This window comes from Oncorhynchus clarkii, chromosome 11 (genome assembly GCF_045791955.1).
Source record: "Oncorhynchus clarkii lewisi isolate Uvic-CL-2024 chromosome 11, UVic_Ocla_1.0, whole genome shotgun sequence".
Classification (NCBI taxonomy): domain Eukaryota; kingdom Metazoa; phylum Chordata; class Actinopteri; order Salmoniformes; family Salmonidae; genus Oncorhynchus; species Oncorhynchus clarkii.
Window position 1 is genome coordinate 15,746,012 of NC_092157.1, and position 27,448 is coordinate 15,773,459.

Genomic DNA, 27,448 nt, shown 5'->3' on the forward strand with positions numbered 1-27,448 from the left:
CTATGATGGATATACAGACACATTACCATTTACAGTCTGATCTACATCATGAAATAGAAATAATGAACCCACAATGCAAATAGCATTTATTTTATTTAGAGGTTAAAAAGTCTTACAATATAGAGCTCCAGAAAAGATCATTTTCAAAAGGAGAAAACAAAACATGCTTTTACTACAGTGGAGAGGGCAGTATTCTCCCAGCATGCAGTGGAGCAGGTTTCTCCTGGGCTTCAGGTTCTGTTGTAAGGGGCCCTACAGACAGAGGAAACTACCAAACCAACACGCAACCTTCCCACAATGGTCATGAGTGAAGCGCACAAAAAGGTTACAGATACATGTGGAAAGATCTAGTTGGCTGGGTTCCTACTTCCTACTACAGGGGCCAATAAAGGTTAGCCTCAGTACCAGACAGTACTCCAGCTAACTATAAAGTGCCAATCTAAACAGAAGCATCCACAACAATCTCACTCACGCACTTCACCCAGGCTGAGAGAACTCCATCTTATCCAGTCAATTGAACTGCTCTAGTCCTTAACACAGAGACCCGCCTCCTGAACTGCCAAGTACTCAAGCAATCCCTGCTTGACATCTTGTTCATTGTCACATCTTTGTACTTTGACAAAAACATCAACATCGTAATAAACCAGTTATTTCCTGTGATCTCATACACCTTTGCCCATCTCACACCCTGATCTCTCTGAAGGTTTCCGTTACTCTCTCACAGCATCTGTGGCAAGCCCAGGAGAAGCCCTGAGCCAATCAGCATCAAAAAATATATATATATATATATATTTAAAAAAAAGAGCCGAAAAGAAAAATATCTAAAGGGGGGATTAAATAGATGGGTTGAGAAACAAAACCATTCAGAAACAAAGAGTGGAATCCACTTCCTCAAATCTCCCCACAACTTGAAACCGTTCATCCTTCCTCATGCCCGCACTGTGGGGTGCTCCTTTCCCCCTCTGGACTGGCATCAGAGCTTTGACGTCAATAGGGGGCATTGCATCACAGCGCAAGGCTCACACTTTGCATATTGCTAGAAGAAGAAACAGTAAGTCTCACCCACCAGTAAAAACTCTTCCCATAAGTCCCTGGGCTCAGGTGACAAGGGGATGGGTTCAGTGTTCCAAACGTGTCACCATTACAAGAAGCATCACTCCATGGTTGCCAGTTGGACTTCCTTTGTCAACGATAGTCTCTTACTGTAAAAGATTCCCTATTCAGTTCTATCGTTTTTTTTAGTACAAACCGCATTTAAAACAACTCAAACAGTATGATTTGCAAACACAGAAACCCCCCACCATATCTAAACTGTCTTAAGTCGGCAGCTTTTCTGAGCACTTTTGGATTCTGAATCCTTTATTTTGTTTTCAAATTTCTAAATGAAGAAAAATAGTAAAAATAAAATGCAAAATGTGTTTGTTTTGTTGCTAAATCAAAATGCAGCCATGTTTTGTTTTTTAAACTTTGAATTTGTTTTCTCTTTTTAACGTCCTTTGAAGAAAGTGGTGAATGTGTCGACCCATGGGCATCTGTCACAGTTCTGTTTCTTGGGGAGGCGGGGCACGACCATGCTCTTTCCAGAGGCTACTCTGCCTTCTGCAACTCTCCCCCAGGGGGCGCACAAGGGCTGCGCAGGCTCTTTTGAAGCACGTGGGCATCTGCCGGTTCTATCCTCTTGTAGTAGTTCTTTTTCGTCTCAATGATCTCAAAGCCAAACTTCTGGTAGAAGTCGATTGCAGACTCGTTGCTGATCTGCACATGACTGTCAGGAGAAAGGAAGGGAGCGTGTGAATTAAAGGTCAGGGATGAAGGGATGTGTGGGTGACATTTTCAACTGAACACTGAGGGTCCATCTCAAAAGGTTTCCTCCTTGATATGCACTGATGTGAAAACATAGGTCTGGTGAGAGCTAAGCAAGATGGTGTATGCCCATACCAGGCATTTTCTTTGTCCAGATCTTTCACATCAATGCACATCGACACAAGGAGAGAAAGCCATAAAAAAGAGATTATAAACTTACAGGTAAATGTTGTCAAAAGTGCCATCCTTCTCACAGATGTTTAACACATGGTTCAGCATCTTCGTTCCTGGTTACAATAAAAGACTAGGAGTTTGACAATATGCAATACACACAGGTTATCATGATCTGATACTGTGTAAACAGTGTAAGAGGATATAAGGAAATATGGTGTGACGCTGGCTATTGCTGGTGTATGAAACCAAGAAAAGATTGAGCCGTACCTATGCCTAATCTGCGGTAGGGCGCTAGGCAGCCCAGTGTCATGATGTACAGTCTCTTCTGGTTCTGAGAGTGGTCCACTCTGCAGCACACTGCCCCCACTGCAATGTCATTGAAGTACGCTGCAAACACAGGGATCAGAGGGCAGGCGTATTACATTAGTGCCATGCTGCAGTTTTTCCTCATATTACACCATTAGTTCACTACCAAAACAAATGCGTCAATATCAGACCACATAAGACTATGTGGTTGGGCAAGCCTGTCTCGTCTTACCTAGCTTGGCGAGCTCTCCCACTTCGAGCACGTCCTTGTAGAACTTGTCATTGTAGCTGACTGGGAAGATGACCTGGTTGAGGCGTTTCAACTGTTTAATGTTGTGGGGCGTAACGTCCCCCAGCTCGATCCGGCTACTGGAACAAGAGCAGAACGGTCAACCAGCTGGGGACACAGGTGGGGGTGGACTCCAAGCAACAAAGATAGATAATGTGGCACTCCTATTCAGAGTTAATTCTACACAGGTCCGTAGTACGTACCCATACATTGGCCTACGTAGACAACTCATTAACTATGTTGATAAACTTAGAGATGTCTAACAGTTTGCTTGAGGACATGGTCCTGCCTGTGCTTTGACCACTTCTAGGGAGCAGACAGGGAAGCCAGTTTCCTGCCACTGTGAGCCATAATTACCAGCCCAGATGCACTGACAGCTGCCACCTCTCATCCCAAAAGGCCAACACGCATACACCACAACGCCAGACAAAATCTTCCCCCTAACGCAAAACCATAAATTCAATGGCGCCTGGACGACATGTTAGTTGCAACTAGAAGAAATCTATGTATGTATACACACTTTCCTGTGTGCATTGATCATTTAAGATTAGTCAAGATGCAAATGTCAATCTCTGCAACCAAGAGTTTGTTTTCGTGTCTTGACTGTTTGCCTCAAATTGACCTCCCCCCGGGGAGCGCACAGATGTATTTATAGGGCGGCTCCTTATGTTAAAACCTCTAGGCCGACAACAGCTGCTGCTCACGTGTTCGCCAGCAGTCAGAATAGAGCGGCAGCAGAGATCATGCAACATTGCAGATATTCAAACCTAAGACATCTGCTCTGCGAATTTAAAAAAAACAGAGACACCACATCATGAGACCCCATTGGACTTTGCAGACAAGATGGTGTCATGTTAGGAAAACTTGTTAAGTAAACATCAAGCTGAAAAACTGGTTTGAATGTTTCAACATAGAATCTACACATCAGTCTTTGTTGATCCACTGATTCCTTACCTGTTGACACTTTAAAATAGAGCTAGAAATGCCCGAAGTAGTTGGCTACATACAGTAGTAAACATTTGCTACCTTGTGTCATTCCACCATAAAGATCCTATTAAATTCCTAATTCTAACCATTCCACTTATACTAGCTACTTGTGTGTTACTTACATGAATGAGTATGGGATGCAGAATGTACCTAGTGTTTGCAAAGCAGCAATGAGGGAACTGATATTTTGTAGGCTTGACAGATAATTGCATAAGATGAACAAAGCACCTAGTTTTATGGTTGATGCTTACGCCCCAAACAGTACAGTTGAACCATTGGGTTATTTAATCATTTAGCTAGGTTGCCTAATAAGCTAGCTAGTTAGCTAGCGAATCAACGTTGCCCTGCTTCACAGAAATCAGTGATACTAGTTAAACATACTTCAAATAAACTGCTGACAAACGTGAACATTGTGCTAACGTTAGGTAGTGTGACCACAAATAGAAGGAGCATTGGTGGAGTGACAGTTATCATGTGTTCCATGTTTAAGTTAACTAGTTAGCGTTAGCTACCTAGCCGCGTGGTTCACTAGTTAAGTAAAGTAGCTAGCTAGTTGGTTGAACAAGGTTGGAGTTGAGAGTGGCGTAAAGTAGCCGAGTAGTAATTATCTATAGCTAGCGACAAAGTAGGACATCGAATTTCAGGTTAGCTAATTAGCTACACGTCACGAACTAACAGGCAGGTTACAAACTTGTCCGACTTTTGTTCAAGCATGGTTCATTTGATGGGTAATGCAGGCACTACTAGCCACACTTGGCAGGTTAACGATGCTATTTGCTAACTAGCTAGCTAGCCAATGACAAACGGTGGTTAGCGAAACGAAAATCACTGTAGTGCCATCATTGGCAGATTATTTTACCCCTAACCGCGCAAAGGGTTTAGCTAGCAGCAGCATTGCAACCACCTCCCCGCCTGTAGAAAAAAGAGACAAGAAAAAAACTTTACTCGTGATAAGAACACAGACATGTCTCTAAATGGCTTTACTCACCCTTTCATTGTAAACGACTGTTATTCCTTAAATTCGATGTGACTAAAGTTCTGAGTAGTTTACGGTTCGGTTGGGGGAATTTTGACAGAGTTAGGGTTGCCTCCCGTTGTACCCTCCACATGTGTTGCTAGCTGTTAGCTTAGCTACCGCACTCCTCCACGGCAGACTGTCAACTCTGACCCCACATGCGCAGAACGTTAATATGGCTACATATTATTATTAATCCAGTTATTTGTATTAGTCAGTTTGATGAAATGACATACATATTACTGTTTTTATTATAAAGCAGGTTTTGTGTTTGAAATATTGAAACATTTCGGGATGTTTGTTCTTTAAGTATGGGCTGACCTTTGACATTTTTGTTAGATTTTTAAATGTCATTTTTGCACATGTTTTTCATTATTCCATTTCTGATCATTTGTGGCGCAACTTGATATTTCATTTAAATTCATAGTATTGTTGTAAACTATCGTCATGCAAATCTCCAGTGTCCCACAGTGCAATCCATCTTTTTTACACGCAACAGCAAAATTATGGGTCTACCGCCATTTTGGCTCAAATGCAAAGATATGTTCTCAAAAAAGACCACATAATTCTACTGTTTGTTTTTCTGCCCTCCGTCTATTGTGGAGCCTTCCATCTTTTCTTGATCCGAGCCTCATTTCTAATTGCTGAATAAAATGCTGTGATGCTGCTCATCAGCTGTTCTGTTCTATTGTTGGTGATTATTTAAATGTCAAACTATATACGAATATCGAGAGAAAGTATTCTCTTTCCTTGTATAGTCTTTGACAGCGCAGTGGGATTGAACCACAGTGGAATGAATCATTTGCAGTGGTTGTGAGTCTCGCCATAGAGTTTCTGCGCTTTGCAAAGCGCTGTGAATGAAGTCAGCTGATCATTTGCTATCGCATGATCGACACTCACATCTTCTCTAGGAAGAGGATCAAGACGGTGGACCGTTTCATTTCTGAAGGTAGCTATCCCATTGTATTGTCATCATATCAGATTAAATGCAATGTCATTTTTGAAATGTATCAAAATGGCAGAGCAAGCGATTTTGACCGATGACCTACGCTTTAAATCGCCTACAATGTTGCCAACGATGGCTATCCATGAAACTGCATAAACAACCATGTTATTTCACTAAGTCTGATATTGTTTATCATATAAATTGAATAATTGGAAAATACATTTACTTCTGGTCGTGGTGTTTCATTCAAGCCTATTTAAATGAACAAAATGACAAATAACATGGATTAACTGCAGCTAATTATATTAATTAAACATGTTTGCATTATTGGGTTGATTAATCAAATACATTGCATCGCTGGCAGGGTAGCTTCTCAAATGTCGGGTGTTATTCCGCAAAAAAATGCGTAGAAGTCGTGCCTCAGCAGGTAATGTATTTGTCTTTCATTTGATCGATGGATAATTTTTTTACTAGCTACAATGTAACGCGTTATTTTCTGTGACATGGCCAGGGATAGACGTGTCATTTAACTAAAAGAACGGCGATACCTACAGCGCGTGAGCGATGGTGTTTACAAGGTGATTATATTTGACGTACATCTTTGGGGCAGTGCAGATAAGCTATTAGGCATACTACAAATGTTATCAAATCCAGATACTCTCTGCATGTGAGATGTGGTATTGTAAATCAAACAATCACTTATTATTCCCATGCTGGTCTTTATTCCCTTGGTTTGTTCCTCGTGACAGATTGGCATGTGATAATGATTGTTTGATGGCGGAAGAGGAGAATGAGCTGGAGATGGTGCAGAGAAGGAAGAATAATTCAATGCAAATAGCATCAGGGCCCCACCATATCCTTACTTGGATGTTGAATTTCTCATCCGAAGTGTCTGCTCATAGGATATGACCTCTTTGGGTGAATCTCAATATTCTAATGTGAGTTCCCATTATCCCCCCCCCCCCCCTCCATCTAATGTACTTTTCTGAGAAGTGAGGATAGGGTAAAGCAATATTGTGGAATCCCACTGAGGATTTTTCTTTCACCTGTCTAGTGCTATAGATTAGTGCAGTATCAAAGGAAGGAGATGCAACAAGGAAGGGAAAGGAAGCTTCAGGACTATTGAGAATGAGATCCACCCTTTGTGTATTCTATCTTAACAACAAAGAAATAACAGAATAGTTAAAAAATAACAGCTAGTTAAGAGGATGATTGTCCCCAAGTGTTGATTCAGGACCAGTTTTAGTTGCAGCTTTTAGGACTGAGAACAGAGAACATGATCCTAGACTTGCCCTTTGGGGCATAGGATCTCAGCCTGTGGGGAGTTGTTGGTAAATATGTGAATCCATTGTGACAAGGGATGCACTGAGTGGATTAGCACTATTTTGTAACATTTTAAAACTCAAACAGGAAGTTCAGTATGAGCTGTTGGGTTTGCAGGATTATGCAACAATTTAGAACCCCCACTTGCTCTAGTTGCATTACGAGACTGATTATGCTTAAGGAAACAATTTTATTAGGCTAAAGGTCCATTGTGTTTTATTACCTTTACACTCACAGAAAGACCTTCCTTACTACGGATTGTTTACGTTAACATTGCAGTACCCTGTGATGGGAGTGTATCCTCGATTTTAAAATGAGTCCATAGAACCTGGAAGCATGTCTGGGTTTTACACTGAATACTTCCCCTACCCCTGGCATTAATCTTTTTCCCCTTAAAGGTTGGAACTTTAGGGAGATGAAGCTGGTCCTAGATCTGTTTTAAAGGGAAACTTCTGCCTGTATCATACCAGAGATTTGAGCTTTGTAGGTGGCTGCTATAAGACCAGACAAGTACACTTGTGTCAAGGGATTCAAGTTCACTCATCTAGCTTTTTATAGACCGGACTCTGAGTGTGTGAATCCGTATGTCTTGCACAGCATATGAACCACCAAGACACACACACACTCTGAGTGGACATCCCAATCTTTCCCCACACTAGGATTTTCCACTTCCTCAAATGGCCCCATATAACTTAGCCAGTCATGTGCCACAGTCATGTGATGCCTCATGCATATATTCATAGTCTCTATGCCAAAATCACAATGGAAGTGATTGATGGGTGAATTATTAATCAGTCTATTTTTTTCTGTATCCGTGTTCTTTAGCTTGTTTTACAAGACAAATTTGAACCTGTTGTAATCCAAAGGGAATTGAACATTCAAGTTAAGATTAAGAGATGAAGAGAAGATGGTCTTACATCTGAAGAACGCATATAAATGCTTACTAGATGGTCTTACATCTGAAGAACGCATATAAATGCTTACTAAGTCTGTCCTGTCCACTGGTGAGAACTGGAGGTCATCCTGAGCCATTGTTGTCTGTATCCTGCAGCTACAGACTAGACCTGTTGGGGGGGCTATTTCTACACAGATGACCCATCTAGCATGGAGGAAAATACCCTATCTGTGGTAAGGACGAAAGGGTGGTAAGGGCACTGAAGCAGAAATGGTGTGTGTGTCTACAGAGTGAGTGATGGGGGTTGTTCAATCTCCGTAGTATAGATGCAGGAGTATCAGGAAGCATCAGCCCCCTGTGTTAGAGCACCTGCAGTTTTCTGCCTGTATAGATGACATTAAGTCACGACAGATTGTGTGTGTGAAAAAAACAACAAAGGGAGGCATAGGCTATTATGCAGCATTTGAGGGAGAAGCATACAGACAGTGGGAAAGAGGGAAGCATAGCCTTCACATAAGGTAGAGAAGAGCACAGAAATACAGTGATGCTTGCCTGGGATCTCCCCTCTAATGTTAGCGTACTGCGTCACACCCGGTGAGAATCGACCAGGGAGGAAGTCCAGAGGGAGCGGGGAGGTGTGTCCTATTTCTCACTTTTGATGCTGGTAAATCGTGAGTCTTCATGTTGGGCTGTAGTCTCTGGGATATCATCATGGTTGCAGATCGGGTAAGGGGTGCCATTGCCATGGTAACAGACCGACTGCGATTTGTATGTGCAGACCAGTGTTTCCCAAAGTCTGGCGTCGGGACCACAAGGGGTGCAGATTTGTTTTTTTTGCCATAGCACGACACAGCTGATTCAAAAAATGTAAGCTTGTGTAACGGATGTGAAACGCCTAGCTTAGTTAGCGGTGTGCGCTAAATAGCGTTTCAATCAGTGACGTCACTTGCTCTGAGACCTTGAAGTAGTTGTTCCCCTTGCTCTGCAAGGGCCGCGGCTTTTGTGGAGCGATGGGTAACGATGCTTCGTGGGTGTCAGTTGTTGATGTGTGCAGAAGGTCCCTAGTTCGCGCCCGGGTATGGGCGAGGGGACGGTCTAAACTTATACTGTTACACTTGCTGATTTGAATCAGCTGTGTAGTACTAGGGCAAAAACCAAAACGTACACCCGTTGGGGTCCTGAAGACCGAGTTTGGGAAACTGGTGCAGACTGTTTCTGATTGTGTGCTATATATGCCAGTCTCTCAATTGCAGCAAGCTTAATTTTAAGCCTATGTGTGTGGTATGGCATTTTTCTGTGTGTAATCATATGGTTTAGTTATGGATCTACTCTAGTAGTGTGTATTCTTACAGGCTTTGGTTTTTGATTTCGAGGCTGGTTCTATTTAGTTGTGGAAGAGCACTGATTGGAATCATCCTCAGGATGTGTTGGACCTGTCACCTCGTTAGTCGAGGTGATTTTTAAGGGTGGGTATAATTTGTGGAACGTTCCAACAGGAATCTCTTCCAAAAACTTCGTAAAGTACAAGCAACACATACAAAGTTGCATGATCAATTCACCTAGCTTACTAGCTGCCGAATAGGCATCAACTCACCACGTAGTTTATTCTTAATGTTTTTTCATAAGCTACCCGATACATTTTTCGGAATTAACGTGTTGAGTGAGAACTTAATGACATTTGCCAACTCCCTACTCGGTATCTTGGCCGTGCTGCTGCTCCAGTTTCAACTGTTCTGCCTGCGGCTATGGAACCCTGACCTGTTCACTGTGATTACTATTATTTGACCATGCTGGTCATTTATGAACATTTGAACATCTTGGCCATGTTCTGTTATAATCTCCACCTGGCACAGCCAGAAGAGGACTGGCCACCCCTCGTAGCCTGGTTCCTCTCTAGGTTTCTTCCTAGGTTTTGGCCTTTCTAGGGAGTTTTTCATAGCCACCTGCATTGCTTGCTGTTTGGGGTTTTCGACTGGGTTTCTGTACAGCACTTTGATATATCAGCTGATGTAAGAAGGGCTATATAAATACATTTGATTTCTTATTCAGCCCCTATACAACTTTGTATGCGTTGTTGGCAATCTTGTTATTTACAAACTTTTAGGAACAGATTCCTGTTGGAACGTTCCACAAATTATAACCACCCCTATTTAAGAGCTGCAGAGCTTGAATACAAAGCATTTTATTTTGTCTCCCTGTTTGATTTGGTTCATGGTTATTTTCACTCCCTAACCAAGTTGGTGTGGGTTTTAGTTGCTGGTAGTGAGGAGGAAACAAAGCTTCTTGAAGCATTGTTTTCCAGCCAATTTAGCCTCATGGTGGATGTCATAAAACCTCGCAGTCAAACATGAAATGGTTCCAATTGTTTTTTTTTCTCTCCATTTTATCCATTGTGGATTTGAGACACTTCAAATAAGGGCTGTGTTTTGATAACTGTAAATCTCTCTTGGACAATGTGACATCAGTATATTCGGTTTTATTTACTCAGATTTGAAAATGTTGTTGGCATAAAAGTAGACGTCATGCAAGACTACAAATCCCTGCACGTCATCTCTAGTTGAAACCTTTGCTGTCAGCTACCTTGCTCCAAAATGAAAGGTGTATTAAACAGTTTAATTTACTGTTTCATATTTATTTAACTAATATTTGTCTTATTTATGCACTTGGTGTTATTGCACAGAATACGATCCTAGTAGCCGTCATATGTATTGATATACAGTCAAACAAAGCACTGCAACATCTTGGACATTTTCCTTACAAGCCAAAATGTTGAATAAAATGACATTGTCAGTTGCTCTGCCACTGGTCTGTACGGTTGGTGACTCATTAGGCTGAAATTAAGACAATCCACGGCAGAGTATTGTTTACCTGACTTAAGAGCACAGGTACTGAAGTAGAAATGTTTCACCTGGCACATGCTCAAAACCATGCAAATGCCTGCTAGTATGCACTTCGGTCTTGTGCACGTGCCTTTGGTCATGAGCAGACACACCCTAATAGCCACACACACAGACCTGCGTTTGAAGTCTGTTTGTTTAATACTTTCCTGTGGATATTTTGTCTCAAATTTCGTCCAGCTGAAGGACCAACACCATGGACAATCTGCGTAGTAATTTCAAATATAATTTTGTGACAGACAAGGGACGTTTAGGTTCTTTCTATGTAAATGTACATGGAGTACACAATCGAAGGCACTGTCATGTTTCGTGACTAGATGGATGTATAGGGAGTTGGATGAGAAGCCTGTTGACCTTCTAATGACTGGGTCAAGTGTCCCAGCCATGACTCTAACCTACTATGGTCTGGGATGCAGTCAACCATAAAAACACAAATCAATACACTTGTATATACAGAGTGTAACCGTTCTAAAAGTAGCACTGTGGCGTTCTGTCTTCAAAATAACCAGAAGCATTCTTCAACTGTGCCCCATTCTTCCCAGATTAAAGTAACAGGGTGAGACAGAGAGAAAAAAACAATCTTCCTTTATCGCCCTCATTCACACACTCACTCAATTATTCTTTCTCTCCCGCAGATCTAGCCTGTCGGGATGGACCTGTCTAAACTGCCTAAGATCCGGGATGAGGAGAAGGAGAGCGAGTTTGGATACGTCCATGGAGTATCCGGCCCAGGTCACTATCACTCAAATGGATCTGTCACCAGTACCTCTGTTTAGCCTTCAAAGGTTTTAGCTGATGACGAGCCCCATCTATATCTGTTGTAGTAGGCTAGGCTGTTTCCACCAATATTGCTTACACTAATCTGGGGGTTAAGTTTGGACTAGACATCACATCTGTCTCTCTTGCATGTGTTTGCCTGCTGTGTGACCTCTGACCTGTGTTGTGCCCTGGCTGTGCTGTAGTGGTGACGGCCACTGCCATGGCGGGAGCGGCCATGTATGAGCTGGTGAGAGTGGGCCACAGTGAGCTGGTGGGAGAGATCATCAGGCTGGAGGGAGACATGGCCACCATCCAGGTTTACGAGGAGACATGTATCCTAACGGGTTATATTGCACTGTTACTGCACTTGACTGTGGCGGTGTCCCAAAATGGCACCCTATTCCGTACGTGGTGCACTACTGTAAAAGTGTTCTGTAAAAGGAGCATGGTGTCATTTGGGATAAAAATGTTTTACTGTCTATATACTCCCTTTAGATAGGTAGGGGTGTGTGTACATACTGTATCTGTACATGATCACCCATGTGTTCATTACTGAAACTATTTCTCTGGTACATACAATTCCTTGCAAAAGTATTCATCCCCCTTAGTGTTTTTCCTATTTTGTTGCATTACAACCTGTAATTTAAATTGATTTTTTATTTGCATTTCATGTAATGGACATACACAAAATAGCCCAAATTGGTGAAGTGAAATGAAAAAAACAACGTGTTTCTAAATAGTAAAAAACAGAAAAGTGGTGCGTGCATATGTATTCACCCCTTTGCTATGAAGCCACTGAAAAAGATCTGGTGCAACCAATTACCTTCAGAAGTTGCATAATTAGTTAGATTGCACACAGGTGGACTTTATTTAAATCAAATAAAATAAAATTTTATTTGTCACATACACATGGTTAGCAGATGTTAATGCGAGTGTAGCGAAATGCTTGTGCTTCTAGTTCCGACAATGCAGTAATAACCAACAAGTAATCTAGCTAACAATTCCAGAACTACTACCTTATAGACACAAGTGTAAGGGGATAAAGAATATGTACATAAAGATATATGAATGAGTGATGGTACAGAGCGGCATAGGCAAGATACAGTAGATGGTATTGAGTGCAGTATATACATATGAGATGAGTATGTAAACAAAGTGGCATAGTTAAAGTGGCTAGTGATACATGTATTACATAAAGATGCAGTAGATGATATAGAGTACAGTATATACGTATACATATGAGATGAATAATGTAGGGTATGTAAACATTATATTAGGTAGCATTGTTTAAAGTGGCTAGTGATATATTTTACATCATTTCCCATCAATTCCCATTATTAAAGTGGCTGGAGTTGAGTCAGTGTGTTGGCAGCAGCCACTCAATGTTAGTGGTGGCTGTTTAACAGTCTGATGGCCTTGAGATAGAAGCTGTTTTTCAGTCTCTCGGTTCCAGCTTTGATGCACCTGTACTGACCTCGCCTTCTGGATGATAGCGGGGTGAACAGGCAGTGGCTCGGTGGTTGTTGTGCGTTGTGCAGACCTCACTACCCTCTGGAGAGCCTTACGGTTGTGGGCGGAGCAGTTGCCGTACCAGGCGGTGATACAGCCCGACAGGATGCTCTCGATTGTGCATCTGTAGAAGTTTGTGAGTGCTTTTGGTGACAAGCCAAATATCTTCAGCCTCCTGAGGTTGAAGGGGCACTGCTGCGCCTTCTTCACGATGCTGTCTGTGTGGGTGGACCAATTCAGTTTGTCTGTGATGTGTACGCCGAGGAACGTAAAACTTACTACCCTCTCCACTACTGTTCCATCGATGTGGATAGGGGGGTGTTCCCTCTGATGTTTCCTGAAGTCCACAATCATCTCCTTAGTTTTGTTGACGTTGAGTGTGAGGTTATTTTCCTGACACCACACTCCGAGGGCCCTCACCTCCTCCCTGTAGGCCGTCTCGTCGTTGTTGGTAATCAAGCCTACCACTGTTGTGTCGTCCGCAAACTTGATGATTGAATTGGAGGTGTGCATGGCCACGCAGTCGTGGGTGAATAGGGAGTACAGGAGAGGGCTCAGAACGCACCCTTGTGGGGCACCAGTGTTGAGGATCAGCGGGGTGGAGATGTTGTTGCCTACCCTCACCACCTGGGGGCGGCCCGTCAGGAAGTCCAGTACCCAGTTGCACAGGGCGGGGTCGAGACCCAGGGTCTCGAGCTTGATGACGAGCTTGGAGGGCACTATGGTGTTAAATGCCGAGCTGTAGTCGTTGAACAGCATTCTCACATAGGTATTCCTCTTGTCCAGATGGGTTAGGGCAGTGTGCAGTGTGGTTGAGATTGCATCGTCTGTGGACCTATTTGGGCGGTAAGCTAATTGGAGTGGGTCTAGGGTGTCAGGTACGGTGGAGGTGATATGGTCCTTTAATAGTCTCTAAAAGCACTTCGTAATGACGGAAGTGAGTTAAGCTCAGTTACCTTAGCTTTCTTGGGAACAGGAACAATGGTTGCCCTCTTGAAGCATGTGGGAACAACAGACTGGGATAGGGATTGATTGAATATGTCCGTAAACACACCAGCCAGCTGGTCTGCGCATGCTCTGAGGGCGCGGCTGGGGATGCCGTCTGGGCCTGCAGCCTTGTGAGGGTTGACACGTTTAAATGTTTTCCTCACGTCGGCTGCAGTGAAGGAGAGCCCGCAGGTTTTGGTTGCGGGCCGTGTCAGTGGCACTGTATTGTCCTCAAAGCGGGCAAAAAAGTTATTTAGTCTGCCTGGGAGCAAGACATCCTGGTCCGTGACGGGGCTGGTTTTCTTTTTGTAATCCGTGATTGACTGTAGACCATGCCACATACCTTTTGTGTCTGAGCCGTTGAATTGAGATTCTACTTTGTCTCTATACTGACGCTTAGCTTGTTTGATTGCCTTGCGGAGGGAATAGTTACACTGTTTGTATTCGGTCATGTTTCCGGTCACCTTGCCCTGATTAAAAGCAGTGGTTCGCGCTTTCAGTTTCACGCGAATGCTGCCATCAATCCACGGTTTCTGGTTTGGGAATGTTTTAATCGTTGCTATGGGAACGACATCTTCAACGCACGTTCTAATGAACTCGCTCACCGAATCAGCATATTCGTCAATGTTGTTGTCTGACGCAATACGAAACATATCCCAATCCACGTGATGGAAGCAGTCTTGGAGTGTGGAATCAGATTGGTCGGACCAGCGTTGAACAGACCTCAGCGCGGGAGCTTCTTGTTTTAGTTTCTGTCTGTAGGCAGGGATCAACAAAATGGAGTCGTGGTCAGCTTTTCCGAATGGAGAGCGGAGCAGGGCCTTATATGCGTCGCGGAAGTTAGAGTAGCAATGATCCAAGGTTTTTCCAGCCCTGGTTGCGCAATTGATATGCTGATACAATTTAGGGAGTCTTGTTTTCAGATTAGCCTTGTTAAAATCCCCAGCTACAATGAATGCAGCCTTCGGATATATGGATTCCAGTTTGCAAAGAGTCAAATAAAGTTTGTTCAGAGCCATCGATGTGTCTGCTTGGGGTGGAATTTTTACGGCTGTGATTATAATCAAAGAGAATTCCCTTGGTAGATAATGCGGTCGACATTTGATTGTGAGGAATTCTAAATCAGGTGACCAGAAGGACTTGAGTTCCTGTATGTTGTTGTGGCCCCACCACGTCTCGTTAACCATGAAGCATACGCCCCCGCCCCTCTTCTTACCAGAAAGATGTTTGTTTCTGTCGGTGCGATGCGTGGAGAAACCAGCTGGCTGCACCGACTCCGATAGCGTCTCTCCAGTGAGCCATGTTTCCGTGAAGCAAAGAACGTTACAGTCTCTGATGTCCCTCTGGAATGCTACCCTTGCTCGGATTTCATCAACCTTGTTGTCAAGAGACTGGACATTGGCGAGAAGAATGCTAGGGAGTGGTGTACGATGTGCCCGTCTCCGGAGAAGACCGCTTCGTTTCCCCCTTTTACGAAGTAGTTTTTTTGGGTCGCCGGCTGGGATCCATTCCGTTGTCCTGGGTGAAAGGCAGAACACAGGATCCGCTTCGTGAAAGTCATATTCTTCGTACTGATGGTGAGTTGACGCTGCTCTTATATTCAGTAGTTCTTCTCGACTGTATGTAATGAAACCTAAGATGACCTGGGGTACCAATGTAAGAAATAACACGTAAAAAAACAAACTGCATAGTTTCCTAGGAATGCGAGGCGGCCATCTCTGTCGGTGCCGGAACTAGTGTCACATGATCTGTGTGTGTATGATATATATATATATATATCTATATATATCTATATATATATATATATATATATATATATATATATATATATATCACACACACACCTGTTCTGAAAGACCCCAGAGTCTGCAACACCACTAAGCAAGGCACACCACCAAGCAAGCTGCACCATGAAGACCAAGGAGCTCCCCAAACAGGTCAGGGACAAAGTTGGGGAGAAGTACAGATCAGGGTTGGGTTATAAAAAATACCTGAAACTTTGAACATCCCACGGAGCACCATTAAATCCATTATTAAAAAATGGAAAGAATATGTCACCAGTGGCCAGAAAAAAGGCCATTGCTTAAAGAAGAAAATAAGCAAACACGTTTGGTATCCGCCAGAAGGCATGTGGGAGACTCCCCAAGTATATGGAAGATGGTACTCTGGTCAGATAAGACACAAATGAAGCTTTTTGACCATCAAGGAAAACTCTATGTCTGGCGCAAACCCAACACCTCTCATCACCCCTAGAACACCATTCCCACAGTGAAGCATGGTGGCGGCAGCGTCATGCTGTGGGGATGTTTTTTATCAGCAGTAACTGGGAAACTGGTCAGAATTGAAGGAATGATAGATGGCGCTAAATACAGGGAAAGTCTTGAGGAAAACCTTTGTCTTCCAGAGATTTGAGACTGGGACAGAGGTTCACCTTCCAGCAGGACAATGACCCTAAGCATACTGCTAAAGCAACGCTCGAGTGGTTTAAGGGGAAACATTTAAATGTCTTGGAATGGCCTAGTCAAAGCCCAGACCTCAATCCAATTGACAATCTGTGGTATGCCTTAACGATCGCTGTACACCAGCGGAATCCATCCAACTTGAAGGAGCTGGAGCAGTTTTGACTTGAAGAATGGGCAAAAATCCCAGTGGCTAGATGTGCCAAGCTTATGGAAACATACCCCAAGAGACTTGAAGCTGTAATTTCTGCAAAAGTTGGCTCTACAAATGACTTTAGGGGGGTGAATAGTTATGCACGCTGAAGTTCAGTTTTTTTTGTCTTGTTTCACAATAAAAAATATTTATGCCAAGGGGGTGTATACTTTCGCAAGCCACTGTACACGCGGGCCATGTCCAGATACCCATAATAGTGTACTACATACTTAAACTGCATACTATTTGCTCATTGTTGCATACTATTTAGCACATACCGTTTAGTTAAAAGTATGCAGTATGCCATGGCTGCAACGCAGTAGCGGCTCCTGATTGGCTGAGTAGATTGGGGGGGCCGAGTGCAGGAGGATTCTTCCAAATTCAACAGACATGCATCGCATTAAGTAGCCTGAAAGTATCTCATTACCAATTTAATTCATTTATTTAATCTATGAATATGAATGGAGTTATAAGCCTACTCAGGATGGTTATAGGCAGACCATCACATTCAACTTATACTGTAGACCATATAGCCCATCTATCCTATTTAAAAAGGGCTGAAGACACAAACAAATAATTTGGTTCCATTTCAACATATTTATTTATTAGTGAAACCAAAGTGCTGTAACACAAATTCAATCAAATAGCCTAGTACACACATCAACGCTTTTCAAATGTTCAAATCAGAAGGCTATTGCACAGAAAAATGTTGAGTCAGGTGCATGGTAAATTCAGAACCACTGGACAGCAATGTAAAACAAAAAGCACTGATCATTGAGAACGAGATCAGATTGCTTGCCCAGGCTTGATCCATTAACACATGGTGTGTTCCTGAGCGTTGTCACAGCGGGCGTGTCTGTTGGGGACCCAGTGCTGCGGACTGGAAAGCCTCTGTCTGTGGAGCTGGGCCCAGGCATCATGGGCTCCATCTTTGACGGTATCCAGCGCCCCCTAAAGGACATCAATGACCTAACACAGAGCATCTACATCCCCCGCGGAGTCAACATCGGAGCCCTCAACCGAGACCTGAAATGGGAGTTCTCCCCCGTCAAGAGCTTACGGGTGGGTGTGTCCTACTACTCTGTCAATGTTTTAATAAAAGTGTTGCGTGGTTTACATTATACAAAGTTTGAAGTGACCCTAGAGCAGAGTTTCCCAAACTTAGTCCTGGGGCCCACCTGGGTTCACATTTAGGTTTTTGCCCTAGCACTACACAGCTGATTCAAATAACCAACTCATCACCAAGCTTTGATTGATTATTTGTATCCACTGTGTCGTGCTAGGGCGAAAACCAAAATGTGCACCCACGTGGGACCCCCTGACCCGAGTTTGGGGAAACCCTGCCTTAGAGCACATGCTGAACAACAAAAACATTTAATTGTTCAGCATTAACCCCTCATCACCGCTCTCTCTTTCTTAGGTGGGCAGTCACATCACAGGGGGTGATATCTACGGGATGGTGTTTGAGAACTCCCTTATCAAGCACAAGATCATGCTGCCCCCGAGGAACAGAGGAACCGTCACCTATGTGGCTCCCCCCGGAAACTATGACGTCTCGGTTAGTCCAACCTCCCTAGTCTCAATCCATAGTAATACATGTGTGGAAATCGATGTATTTGGACTGAGGGTTTGGTGTGTGTTTCAGGACGTGGTGTTGGAGTTGGAGTTTGAGGGTATGAAGGAGAAGTTCACCATGGTCCAGGTCTGGCCAGTGCGACAGATTCGCCCGGTCACAGAGAAGTTACCGGCCAATCACCCACTGCTGACCGGACAGAGAGTACTGGACGCCCTCTTCCCGTGAGTCCCCTCTCTCTTACTCCACCTTTCCCTCTTTTTCTGTCACCTTTCTCCATCTCTGCTTCTGGGAAACTCTCTCACCACTCTCCTTCTCCACCTTTTCCTCGTTCTCCATCTTCAAGGACACTATCAGAATGTCCTTTCTTATGTCTTTGCTATTCTGCTTCAAGGAAACTCCATTACTACTTCTTAACCGTTTCTGCCAATATACTCAACCACTGCTTCCATCTCCCTGCCCCTGGTCTGTTCTGCTTGTCTACCTGCCTGTCTCTGTGTCCAGGTGTGTCCAGGGAGGGACCACAGCCATCCCCGGAGCTTTTGGCTGTGGTAAAACTGTCATCTCCCAGTCCCTGTCCAAGTACTCCAACAGTGACGTCATCGTCTACGTAGGCTGCGGGGAGCGCGGGAACGAGATGTCAGAAGTATTGCGAGATTTCCCCGAGGTTGGTGGTGTTATGTTATTGGATTATCATGATCATCACTATTACCCTTAGCCAGTTTCCAATTGGATGTAAGGATGATTGACAGTGTGTCTGTTCAATAGCTGACCATGGAGGTGGATGGGAAGACTGAGAGCATCATGAAGAGAACAGCGCTGGTGGCCAACACCTCCAACATGCCTGTGGCTGCCAGAGAGGCCTCCATCTACACCGGTAAGAACCCATCACAGGGCCTAGAACACAACACGGCACACCTCCCAGCCAATAGCAGGCCTGAGACCAAAACATGGAGCACACCCCCTAACCAATCACCTACTTATCTGCTGTGTGTACCTGTAGGGATCACACTGTCAGAGTACTTCAGGGACATGGGCTACAACGTGAGCATGATGGCTGACTCCACCTCTCGATGGGCCGAGGCTCTCAGGGAGATCTCTGGTCGACTGGCTGAGATGCCCGCTGGTGAGTGGCTGCTGGTAACACCCAAAATACAATTTAAAGCAATGTAAAGGACAACTTCTAAGGCTAGTGGGGTGAACTAGGTCTAAATCAGCTGGTCATAAAGAAAACACATTTTGTGTATGTCCACAGACAGTGGTTATCCTGCCTACCTGGGTGCCCGTCTAGCGTCATTCTACGAGCGTGCTGGCAGGGTGAAGTGTTTGGGAAACCCAGAGAGAGAGGGCAGCGTCAGCATCGTGGGGGCGTGAGTACAGTTAACCTGCCAACACAATCTATCCACGCTGGAATAGACAGAAGTGGAGTGCTTCTTCTCTCGCTATTAACCACATGTTACTGTTATTCTGTCCCCATTCAGTGTGTCTCCCCCTGGTGGTGACTTCTCTGATCCTGTGACATCGGCTACCCTGGGTATCGTGCAGGTATGAATACAGCCTGTTTCTATCTGGCTCTGATAGACCACACTCATACATATGGAGCAAATAAATAAAGATCAGCTTTAGGGATTATCAATCCTTATCTTCATCCTCTTTTTCTCTACCTCTACCTGCCTCCATCGTTTCTCTCTCACTCACACTCACTCACTCAATCACACACTCACTCACACACACACAGGTGTTCTGGGGTCTGGATAAGAAGCTGGCCCAGAGGAAGCACTTTCCGTCAGTCAACTGGCTGATCAGCTACAGTAAGTACACGCGGGCGCTGGACGAGTACTACGACAAGCACTTCCCTGAGTTCGTCCCGCTGCGCACCAAGGCCAAGGAGATTCTGCAAGAGGAGGAGGACCTGGCTGAGATCGTACAGCTGGTCGGCAAGGTGAGGGGGAACGAAGGGCATGGTGAAGAAAGAGAAGGCAGGGATAACCAATGGCCGCCAGTCCACCCATTATGCCATCATTGTTCTATTCATTCCTATGTGCTATCTTTCGTTGTGAAGTCTTTTATCCCTGAGTAGATGAAAGAAACATGGAGAATGCGTATGAATTTCCAGTTGCCCAGCGTTTTGAGATCTGTGTAATTTGAAGGGAACTTAATATTGTCCTTGCTGTCTTGGTGACAGGCCTCGCTGGCCGAAACTGATAAGATCACCCTGGAGGTGGCCAAGCTCCTCAAGGATGACTTCCTGCAACAGAATGGTTACACCCCCTATGACCGGTAACACACAGTGTCACTGTCTGACATACTCAAATATTTCCGGCAAATACCGAAAGACTACAACTGTAACTCTCTGCCCTCTAAACTCCCTGCAGGTTCTGTCCCTTCTATAAGACTGTTGGCATCCTGTCCAACATAATAGCCTTCTATGACATGGCACGGCACGCAGTGGAGACCACGGCTCAGAGCGACAACAAGATCACCTGGTCCATGATCAGAGAACACCTGGGAGAGATCCTCTACAGACTTAGCTCCATGAAGTTCAAGGTACAGCAGCAGTCTGACAGTTTCTCCATCTTTGTGTGTGTTCTTTGTCTTTCTTTCTACTTGTTTTATCTTCCCTCCTTGTACATGTCTGTTTTTCCCTGGATCTGTCTGTCTTTCTATGTAATCTCCATCTGAGTGTTTCTCTTGCTGTTTATCTATATTTTGGTCTCTTTGTGGTGTTGTCTCTGTTTCTCAGCCTCTGTGTTACTTTGTATGTCTAGTCTGTTATAGGACCCAGCCTCTGTTACTCTGTATGTCTGGCCTCTTATAGGACCCATCCTCTGTTACTCTGTATTTCTGGCCTGTTATAGGACCAGCCTCTGTGTTACTCTGTATGTCTGGCCTGTTATAGGACCCAGCCTCTGTGTTACTCTGTATGTCTGGCCTGTTATAGGACCCATCCTCTGTTACTCTGTATGTCTGGCCTGTTATAGGACCCAGCCTCTGTGTTACTCTGTATGTCTGGCCTCTTATAGGACCCATCCTCTGTTACTCTGTATGTCTGGCCTCTTATAGGACCCATTCTCTGTCTTACTTTGTATGTCTAGTCTGTTATAGGACCCATCCTCTGTTACTCTGTATGTCTGGCCTGTTATAGGACCAGCCTCTGTGTTACTCTGTATGTCTGGCCTGTTATAGGACCCATCCTCTGTGTTACTCTGTATGTCTGGCCTGTTATAGGACCCATCCTCTGTTACTCTGTATGTCTGGCCTGTTATAGGACCCAGCCTCTGTTACTCTGTATGTCTGGCCTGTTATAGGACCCAGCCTCTGTTACTCTGTATGTCTGGCCTGTTATAGGACCCAGCCTCTGTGTTACTCTGTATGTCTAGTCTGTTATAGGACCCATCCTCTGTTACTCTGTATGTCTGGCCTGTTATAGGACCCAGCCTCTGTTACTCTGTATGTCTGGCCTCTTATAGGACACATCCTCTGTGTTACTCAATACACAGCCAGTCAAAATGTTTAGAACACCTACTCTTTCAAGGGTTGTCTTTATTTGTACTATTTTCATTACTGAAGACATCAAAACTATGAAATAACACATATGGAATCATGTAAACTCCGGAAAAAAGAAACGTCCTCTCACTGTCAACTATGTTTATTTTCAGCAAACTTAACATGTGTAAATATTTGTATGAACATAACAAGATTCAACAACTGAGACATAAACTGAACAATTTCCACAGACATGGAATAATGTGTCCCTGAATAAGGGGGAGGGGGGGGGTGTCAAAATCAAAAGAAACAGTCAGTATCTGGTGTGGCCACCAGCTGCATTAAGCACTGCAATGCATCTCCTCATGGATTGCACCAGATTTGCCAATGGGAAGACCCAGAGTTACCTCTGCTGAGGGTAAGTTCATTATGGTTACCAGCCTCAGAAATTGCAGCCCAAATAAATGCTTCACAGTTCAAGTAACAGACACATCTCAACATCAACTGTTCAGAGGAGACTGTGTGAATCAGGCCTTTGTGGTCAAATTGCTGCAAAGATACCACTACTAAAGGACACCAATAAGAAGAAATGAGACTTGCTTGGGCCAAGAAACACGAGCAATTGACATTAGACCAGTGGAAATTTGTTCAAATTGGAGATTTTTGGTTCCAACTGCCATGTCTTTGTGAGACGTAGTGTGGGTGAACGGATGATCTCTGCATGTGTATTTCCCACCGTAAAGCATGAAGCACTGTCTGTGATTTATTTAGAATTCAAGGCACTCTTAACCAGCATGGCTACCCCAGCATTCTGCAGCGATACACCATCCCATCTGGTTTGCACTTAGTGGGACTATAATTTGTTTTTCCAACAGGACAATGACCCAACACACCTCCAGCCTGTGTAAGGGCTATTTTCCAAGAAGGATAGTAATGGAGTGCTGCATCGAATGACCTGACCTCGACAACAAACCCGACCTCAACCAAATTGAGATGGCTTGGGATTAGTAGGACCGCAGAGTGAAGGAAAAGCAGCCAACTAGTGCTCAGCATATGTGGAAAATCCTTCAAGACTGTCAGAAAAGCAATCCAGTTGAAGCTGGTTGAGAGAATGCCAAGAGTGTGCAAAGCTGCCGTCAATGCAAAGGGTGGCTATTTGAAGAATCTCAAATATAAAATATATTTTGATTTTTTTGTTGTTGGTTACTACATGAATACGTTATGTTATATGTTATTTCATAGTTTTGATGTCTTCACTATTTTCTACATAGAATAATAGTGAAAATAAAGAAAAACCCTTGAATGAGTAGGTGTTCTAAAAATGTTGACCAGTAGTGTATGTCTGGTCTGTTAAGAGTTACACAGACCAGAAACAGAGTAACACAGAGGCTGGGTTCTATAACAGACCAGAAACAGAGTAACACAGAGGCTGGGTTCTATAACAGACCAGAAACAGAGTAACACAGAGGCTGGGTCCTATATGTTTTTGGTCTGTTATAAAACCCAGCCTCTGTGTTACTGTTTCTGGTCTGTTATAGAACCCAGCCTCTGTGTTACTCTGTTTCTGGTCTGTTATAGAACCCAGCCTCTGTGTTACTGTTTCTGGTCTGTTATAGAACCCAGCCTCTGTGTTACTGTTTCTGGTCTGTTATAGAACCCAGCCTCTGTGTTACTGTTTCTGGTCTGTTATAGAACCCAGCCTCTGTGTTACTGTTTCTGGTCTGTTATAGAACCCAGCCTCTGTGTTACTGTTTCTGGTCTGTTATAGAACCCAGCCTCTGTGTTACTGTTTCTGGTCTGTTATAGAACCCAGCCTCTGTGTTACTGTTTCTGGTCTGTTATAGAACCCAGCCTCTGTGTTACTGTTTCTGGTCTGTTATAGAACCCAGCCTCTGTGTTACTGTTTCTGGTCTGTTATAGAACCCAGCCTCTGTGTTACTGTTTCTGGTCTGTTATAGAACCCAGCCTCTGTGTTACTGTTTCTGGTCTGTTATAGAACCCAGCCTCTGTGTTACTCTGTTTCTGGTCTGTTATAGAACCCAGCCTCTGTGTTACTCTGTTTCTGGTCTGTTATAGAACCCAGCCTCTGTGTTACTCTGTTTCTGGTCTGTTATAGAACCCAGCCTATGTGTTACTGTTTCTGGTCTGTTATAGAACCCAGCCTCTGTGTTACTCTGTTTCTGGTCTGTTATAGAACCCAGCCTCTGTGTTACTCTGTTTCTGGTCTGTTATAGAACCCAGCCTCTGTGTTACTCTGTTTCTGGTCTGTTATAGAACCCAGCCTCTGTGTTACTGTTTCTGGTCTGTTATAGAACCCAGCCTCTGTGTTACTCTGTTTCTGGTCTGTTATAGAACCCAGCCTCTGTGTTACTCTGTTTCTGGTCTGTTATAGAACCCAGCCTCTGTGTTACTGTTTCTGGTCTGTTATAGAACCCAGCCTCTGTGTTACTGTTTCTGGTCTGTTATAGAACCCAGCCTCTGTGTTACTCTGTTTCTGGTCTGTTATAGAACCCAGCCTCTGTGTTACTCTGTTTCTGGTCTGTTATAGAACCCAGCCTCTGTGTTACTGTTTCTGGTCTGTTATAGAACCCAGCCTCTGTGTTACTGTTTCTGGTCTGTTATAGAACCCAGCCTCTGTGTTACTGTTTCTGGTCTGTTATAGAACCCAGCCTCTGTGTTACTCTGTTTCTGGTCTGTTATAGAACCCAGCCTCTGTGTTACTGTTTCTGGTCTGTTATAGAACCCAGCCTCTGTGTTACTGTTTCTGGTCTGTTATAGAACCCAGCCTCTGTGTTACTCTGTTTCTGGTCTGTTATAGAACCCAGCCTCTGTGTTACTGTTTCTGGTCTGTTATAGAACCCAGCCTCTGTGTTACTCTGTTTCTGGTCTGTTATAGAACCCAGCCTCTGTGTTACTGTTTCTGGTCTGTTATAGAACCCAGCCTCTGTGTTACTGTTTCTGGTCTGTTATAGAACCCAGCCTCTGTGTTACTGTTTCTGGTCTGTTATAGAACCCAGCCTCTGTGTTACTCTGTTTCTGGTCTGTTATAGAACCCAGCCTCTGTGTTACTGTTTCTGGTCTGTTATAGAACCCAGCCTCTGTGTTACTGTTTCTGGTCTGTTATAGAACCCAGCCTCTGTGTTACTCTGTTTCTGGTCTGTTATAGAACCCAGCCTCTGTGTTACTCTGTTTCTGGTCTGTTATAGAACCCAGCCTCTGTGTTACTCTGTTTCTGGTCTGTTATAGAACCCAGCCTCTGTGTTACTGTTTCTGGTCTGTTATAGAACCCAGCCTCTGTGTTACTGTTTCTGGTCTGTTATAGAACCCAGCCTCTGTGTTACTGTTTCTGGTCTGTTATAGAACCCAGCCTCTGTGTTACTCTGTTTCTGGTCTGTTATAGAACCCAGCCTCTGTGTTACTGTTTCTGGTCTGTTATAGAACCCAGCCTCTGTGTTACTGTTTCTGGTCTGTTATAGAACCCAGCCTCTGTGTTACTCTGTTTCTGGTCTGTTATAGAACCCAGCCTCTGTGTTACTGTTTCTGGTCTGTTATAGAACCCAGCCTCTGTGTTACTCTGTTTCTGGTCTGTTATAGAACCCAGCCTCTGTGTTACTGTTTCTGGTCTGTTATAGAACCCAGCCTCTGTGTTACTGTTTCTGGTCTGTTATAGAACCCAGCCTCTGTGTTACTGTTTCTGGTCTGTTATAGAACCCAGCCTCTGTGTTACTCTGTTTCTGGTCTGTTATAGAACCCAGCCTCTGTGTTACTGTTTCTGGTCTGTTATAGAACCCAGCCTCTGTGTTACTGTTTCTGGTCTGTTATAGAACCCAGCCTCTGTGTTACTCTGTTTCTGGTCTGTTATAGAACCCAGCCTCTGTGTTACTGTTTCTGGTCTGTTATAGGACCCAGTGAAGGAGGGAGAGACCAAGATCAAGGCTGACTACGCCCAGCTGCTGGAGGACATGCAGAACTCCTTCCGCAGCCTGGAGGACTGAGCCCCCGACCCCTCATCCCAGGGGCAGTGCATGTCTGTCGTCGTCCCCCCCCCCCCTCTCTCTCTGCAGATACCTCCACTGCAGCCTGGAGGACTGAGCCCCTGACCCCTCATCCCAGAGGCAGTGCATGTCTGCCCCCCCCCCCCCCCCCCCCCCCCTCTCTGCAGAGACCTCCACTGCAGCCTCACATTCCATTTCCTTGTGTTTACACCAAACCTGCCATCAGTTTACCCAATGTGTGTCTGTGTGGGCAAAAACAGAAGGAAATGTACTGTGTTCTTGTATTATGTTGCCTCCGTGTCTTTTCCCCAGCATGGTCAAAGATCTGCCCCATTACCTTTGTGTGTATGTTTACATGTCTTTGTGTGTGTGAGACATTTAATCTCACTCTTAACCCCTGCACTGCCCATCCCTCCCCATTTGTTTTGCACATGGTCTCTGGCCCTAGCTGTGCACCTGACGATGTCAGTTGATGTAATTATAGTTCAATACCTGTACAGAAAATTAACATGAAATACTTAAGCAGAGTGACTATTTATTGCAGGTGTGTGATGTGGACATCGCCTGGGCTGGTTGTTTGTTGTTTTTCTTATGATAGTGATTTACGTGGTGTAGTCTTGTACGTGTGTAAGAGGTGGGCTCTCTTGTCCTCTCCTTTCCACTGCTCATCCAGGCTGTATCACAACCGGTCGTGATTAAGTGTTGCATTGGGCGGTGCACAATTGGCAGCAGCGTCGTCCGGGTTTGTCCGGTGTAGGCCGTCATTGTAAATAAGAATTTGTTCTTAACTGACTTGCCTAGTTAAATAAAAAATAGGATAAGTGTTTGAGTCCCAAAGAATAAAATGTGTAAAACGAAATAAAGCAACAAAACAAAATGGTGAATGTCGTGACTGTGTGTGATTCAGTAGATGTCAGTCTTCTCTGCATGTTCTGTACGTGTAATCAAGAGATTGCTGCTAGTGTATGATACGTTGATAGTTTGTGTGTGCCGTACCAACAATAGTAGTAGTGAACACAGAGATCAGATGCAGTCATGTATGTTAGTGTAAGAGTGACAGTAAAGGATGTGTCTGGTGCTGCTGGTTAAACTAGTATTGCTACGTGCATTCCTCTCAACTACAAAATTTCAGTCACTAAAAATAATGTACATACAGTTGAAGTCGGAAGTTTACATACACCTTAGCCAAATACACTGCTCAAAAAAATAAAGGGAACACTTAAACAACACAATGTAACTCCAAGTCAATCAAACTGTCCACTTAGGAAGCAACACTGATTGACAATAAATTTCACATGCTGTTGTGCAAATGGAATAGACAACAGGTGGAAATGATAGGCAATTAGCAAGACACCCCCAATAAAGGAGTGGTTCTGCAGGGGGTAACCACAGACCACTTCTCAGTTCCTATGCTTCCTGGCTGATGTTTTGGTCACTTGAATGCTGGCGGTGCTTTCACTCTAGTGGTAGCATGAGACGGAGTCTACAACCCACACAAGTGGCTCAGGTAGTGCAGCTCATCCAGGATGGCACATCAATGCGAACTGTGGAAAGAACGTTTGCTGTGTCTGTCAGCGTAGTGTCCAGAGCATGGAGGTGCTACCAGGAGACAGGCCAGTACATCAGGAGACGTGGAGGAGGCCGTAGGAGGGCAACAACCCAGCAGCAGGACCGCTACCTCCGCCTTTGTGCAAGGAGGAGCAGGAGGAGCATGCCAGAGCCCTGCAAAATGACCTCCAGCAGGCCACAAATGTGCATGTGTCTGCTCAAACGGACTCCATGAGGGTGGTATGAGGGCCCGACGTCCACAGGTGGGGGTTGTGCTTACAGCCCAACACCGTGCAGGACGTTT

General features: G+C 44.3%; 2 protein-coding genes across 4 annotated transcripts; one reads left to right on the top strand and one right to left on the bottom strand.

The window, feature by feature from the left end:
* Positions 1 to 74: 74 nt before the first annotated feature.
* LOC139420265 (N-alpha-acetyltransferase 50, NatE catalytic subunit) lies at positions 75 to 4,737 on the bottom strand. 2 transcript variants are annotated; one of them, XM_071170157.1, is made up of 5 exons: positions 4,548 to 4,737; positions 2,516 to 2,652; positions 2,245 to 2,364; positions 2,024 to 2,090; positions 75 to 1,765 (listed from the first exon to the last, which is right to left on the bottom strand). In XM_071170157.1, exons 1-5 carry the CDS (start codon positions 4,553 to 4,555, stop codon positions 1,588 to 1,590), a joined length of 510 nt encoding a protein of 169 aa, XP_071026258.1. In that variant the 5' UTR covers positions 4,556 to 4,737; the 3' UTR covers positions 75 to 1,587. The 2 variants fall into 2 exon arrangements, with proteins under 2 accessions (XP_071026258.1, XP_071026259.1); XM_071170158.1 differs by having other exon boundaries at positions 1,349 to 1,765; positions 2,516 to 2,649; positions 4,548 to 4,724.
* Positions 4,738 to 5,359: 622 nt separating this feature from the next.
* Positions 5,360 to 26,480, top strand: LOC139420266 (V-type proton ATPase catalytic subunit A). 2 transcript variants are annotated; one of them, XM_071170159.1, is made up of 15 exons: positions 5,360 to 5,523; positions 11,271 to 11,367; positions 11,598 to 11,726; positions 17,390 to 17,604; positions 17,963 to 18,100; positions 18,188 to 18,339; positions 18,620 to 18,782; positions 18,884 to 18,992; positions 19,119 to 19,241; positions 19,371 to 19,485; positions 19,597 to 19,660; positions 19,854 to 20,057; positions 20,301 to 20,395; positions 20,491 to 20,662; positions 25,504 to 26,480. In XM_071170159.1, the coding sequence occupies exons 2-15, from the start codon at positions 11,286 to 11,288 to the stop codon at positions 25,594 to 25,596; spliced, it is 1,854 nt and encodes a 617-aa protein (XP_071026260.1). In that variant the 5' UTR covers positions 5,360 to 5,523; positions 11,271 to 11,285; the 3' UTR covers positions 25,597 to 26,480. The 2 variants fall into 2 exon arrangements, with proteins under 2 accessions (XP_071026260.1, XP_071026261.1); XM_071170160.1 differs by lacking the exon at positions 5,360 to 5,523 and adding an exon at positions 8,374 to 8,464.
* Positions 26,481 to 27,448: the final 968 nt, after the last annotated feature.

Excerpts from the sequence above, each read along its gene's own strand:
- LOC139420265 (XM_071170157.1), bottom strand. Across the intron at positions 2,365-2,515 it reads GGGAGAGCTCGCCAAGCTAG|CGTACTTCAATGACATTGCA; the intron begins GTAAGACGAGAC and ends CTGTGTTTGCAG. Across the intron at positions 1,766-2,023 it reads ACTTTTGACAACATTTACCT|TCATGTGCAGATCAGCAACG; the intron begins GTAAGTTTATAA and ends TTCTCCTGACAG.
- LOC139420266 (XM_071170159.1), top strand. The coding sequence starts at position 11,286 with ATGGACCTGTCTAAACTGCCTAAGATCCGGGATGAGGAGAAGGAGAGC. Across the intron at positions 18,993-19,118 it reads AGAGGCCTCCATCTACACCG|GGATCACACTGTCAGAGTAC; the intron begins GTAAGAACCCAT and ends GTGTACCTGTAG. Across the intron at positions 19,486-19,596 it reads AGCGTCAGCATCGTGGGGGC|TGTGTCTCCCCCTGGTGGTG; the intron begins GTGAGTACAGTT and ends GTCCCCATTCAG.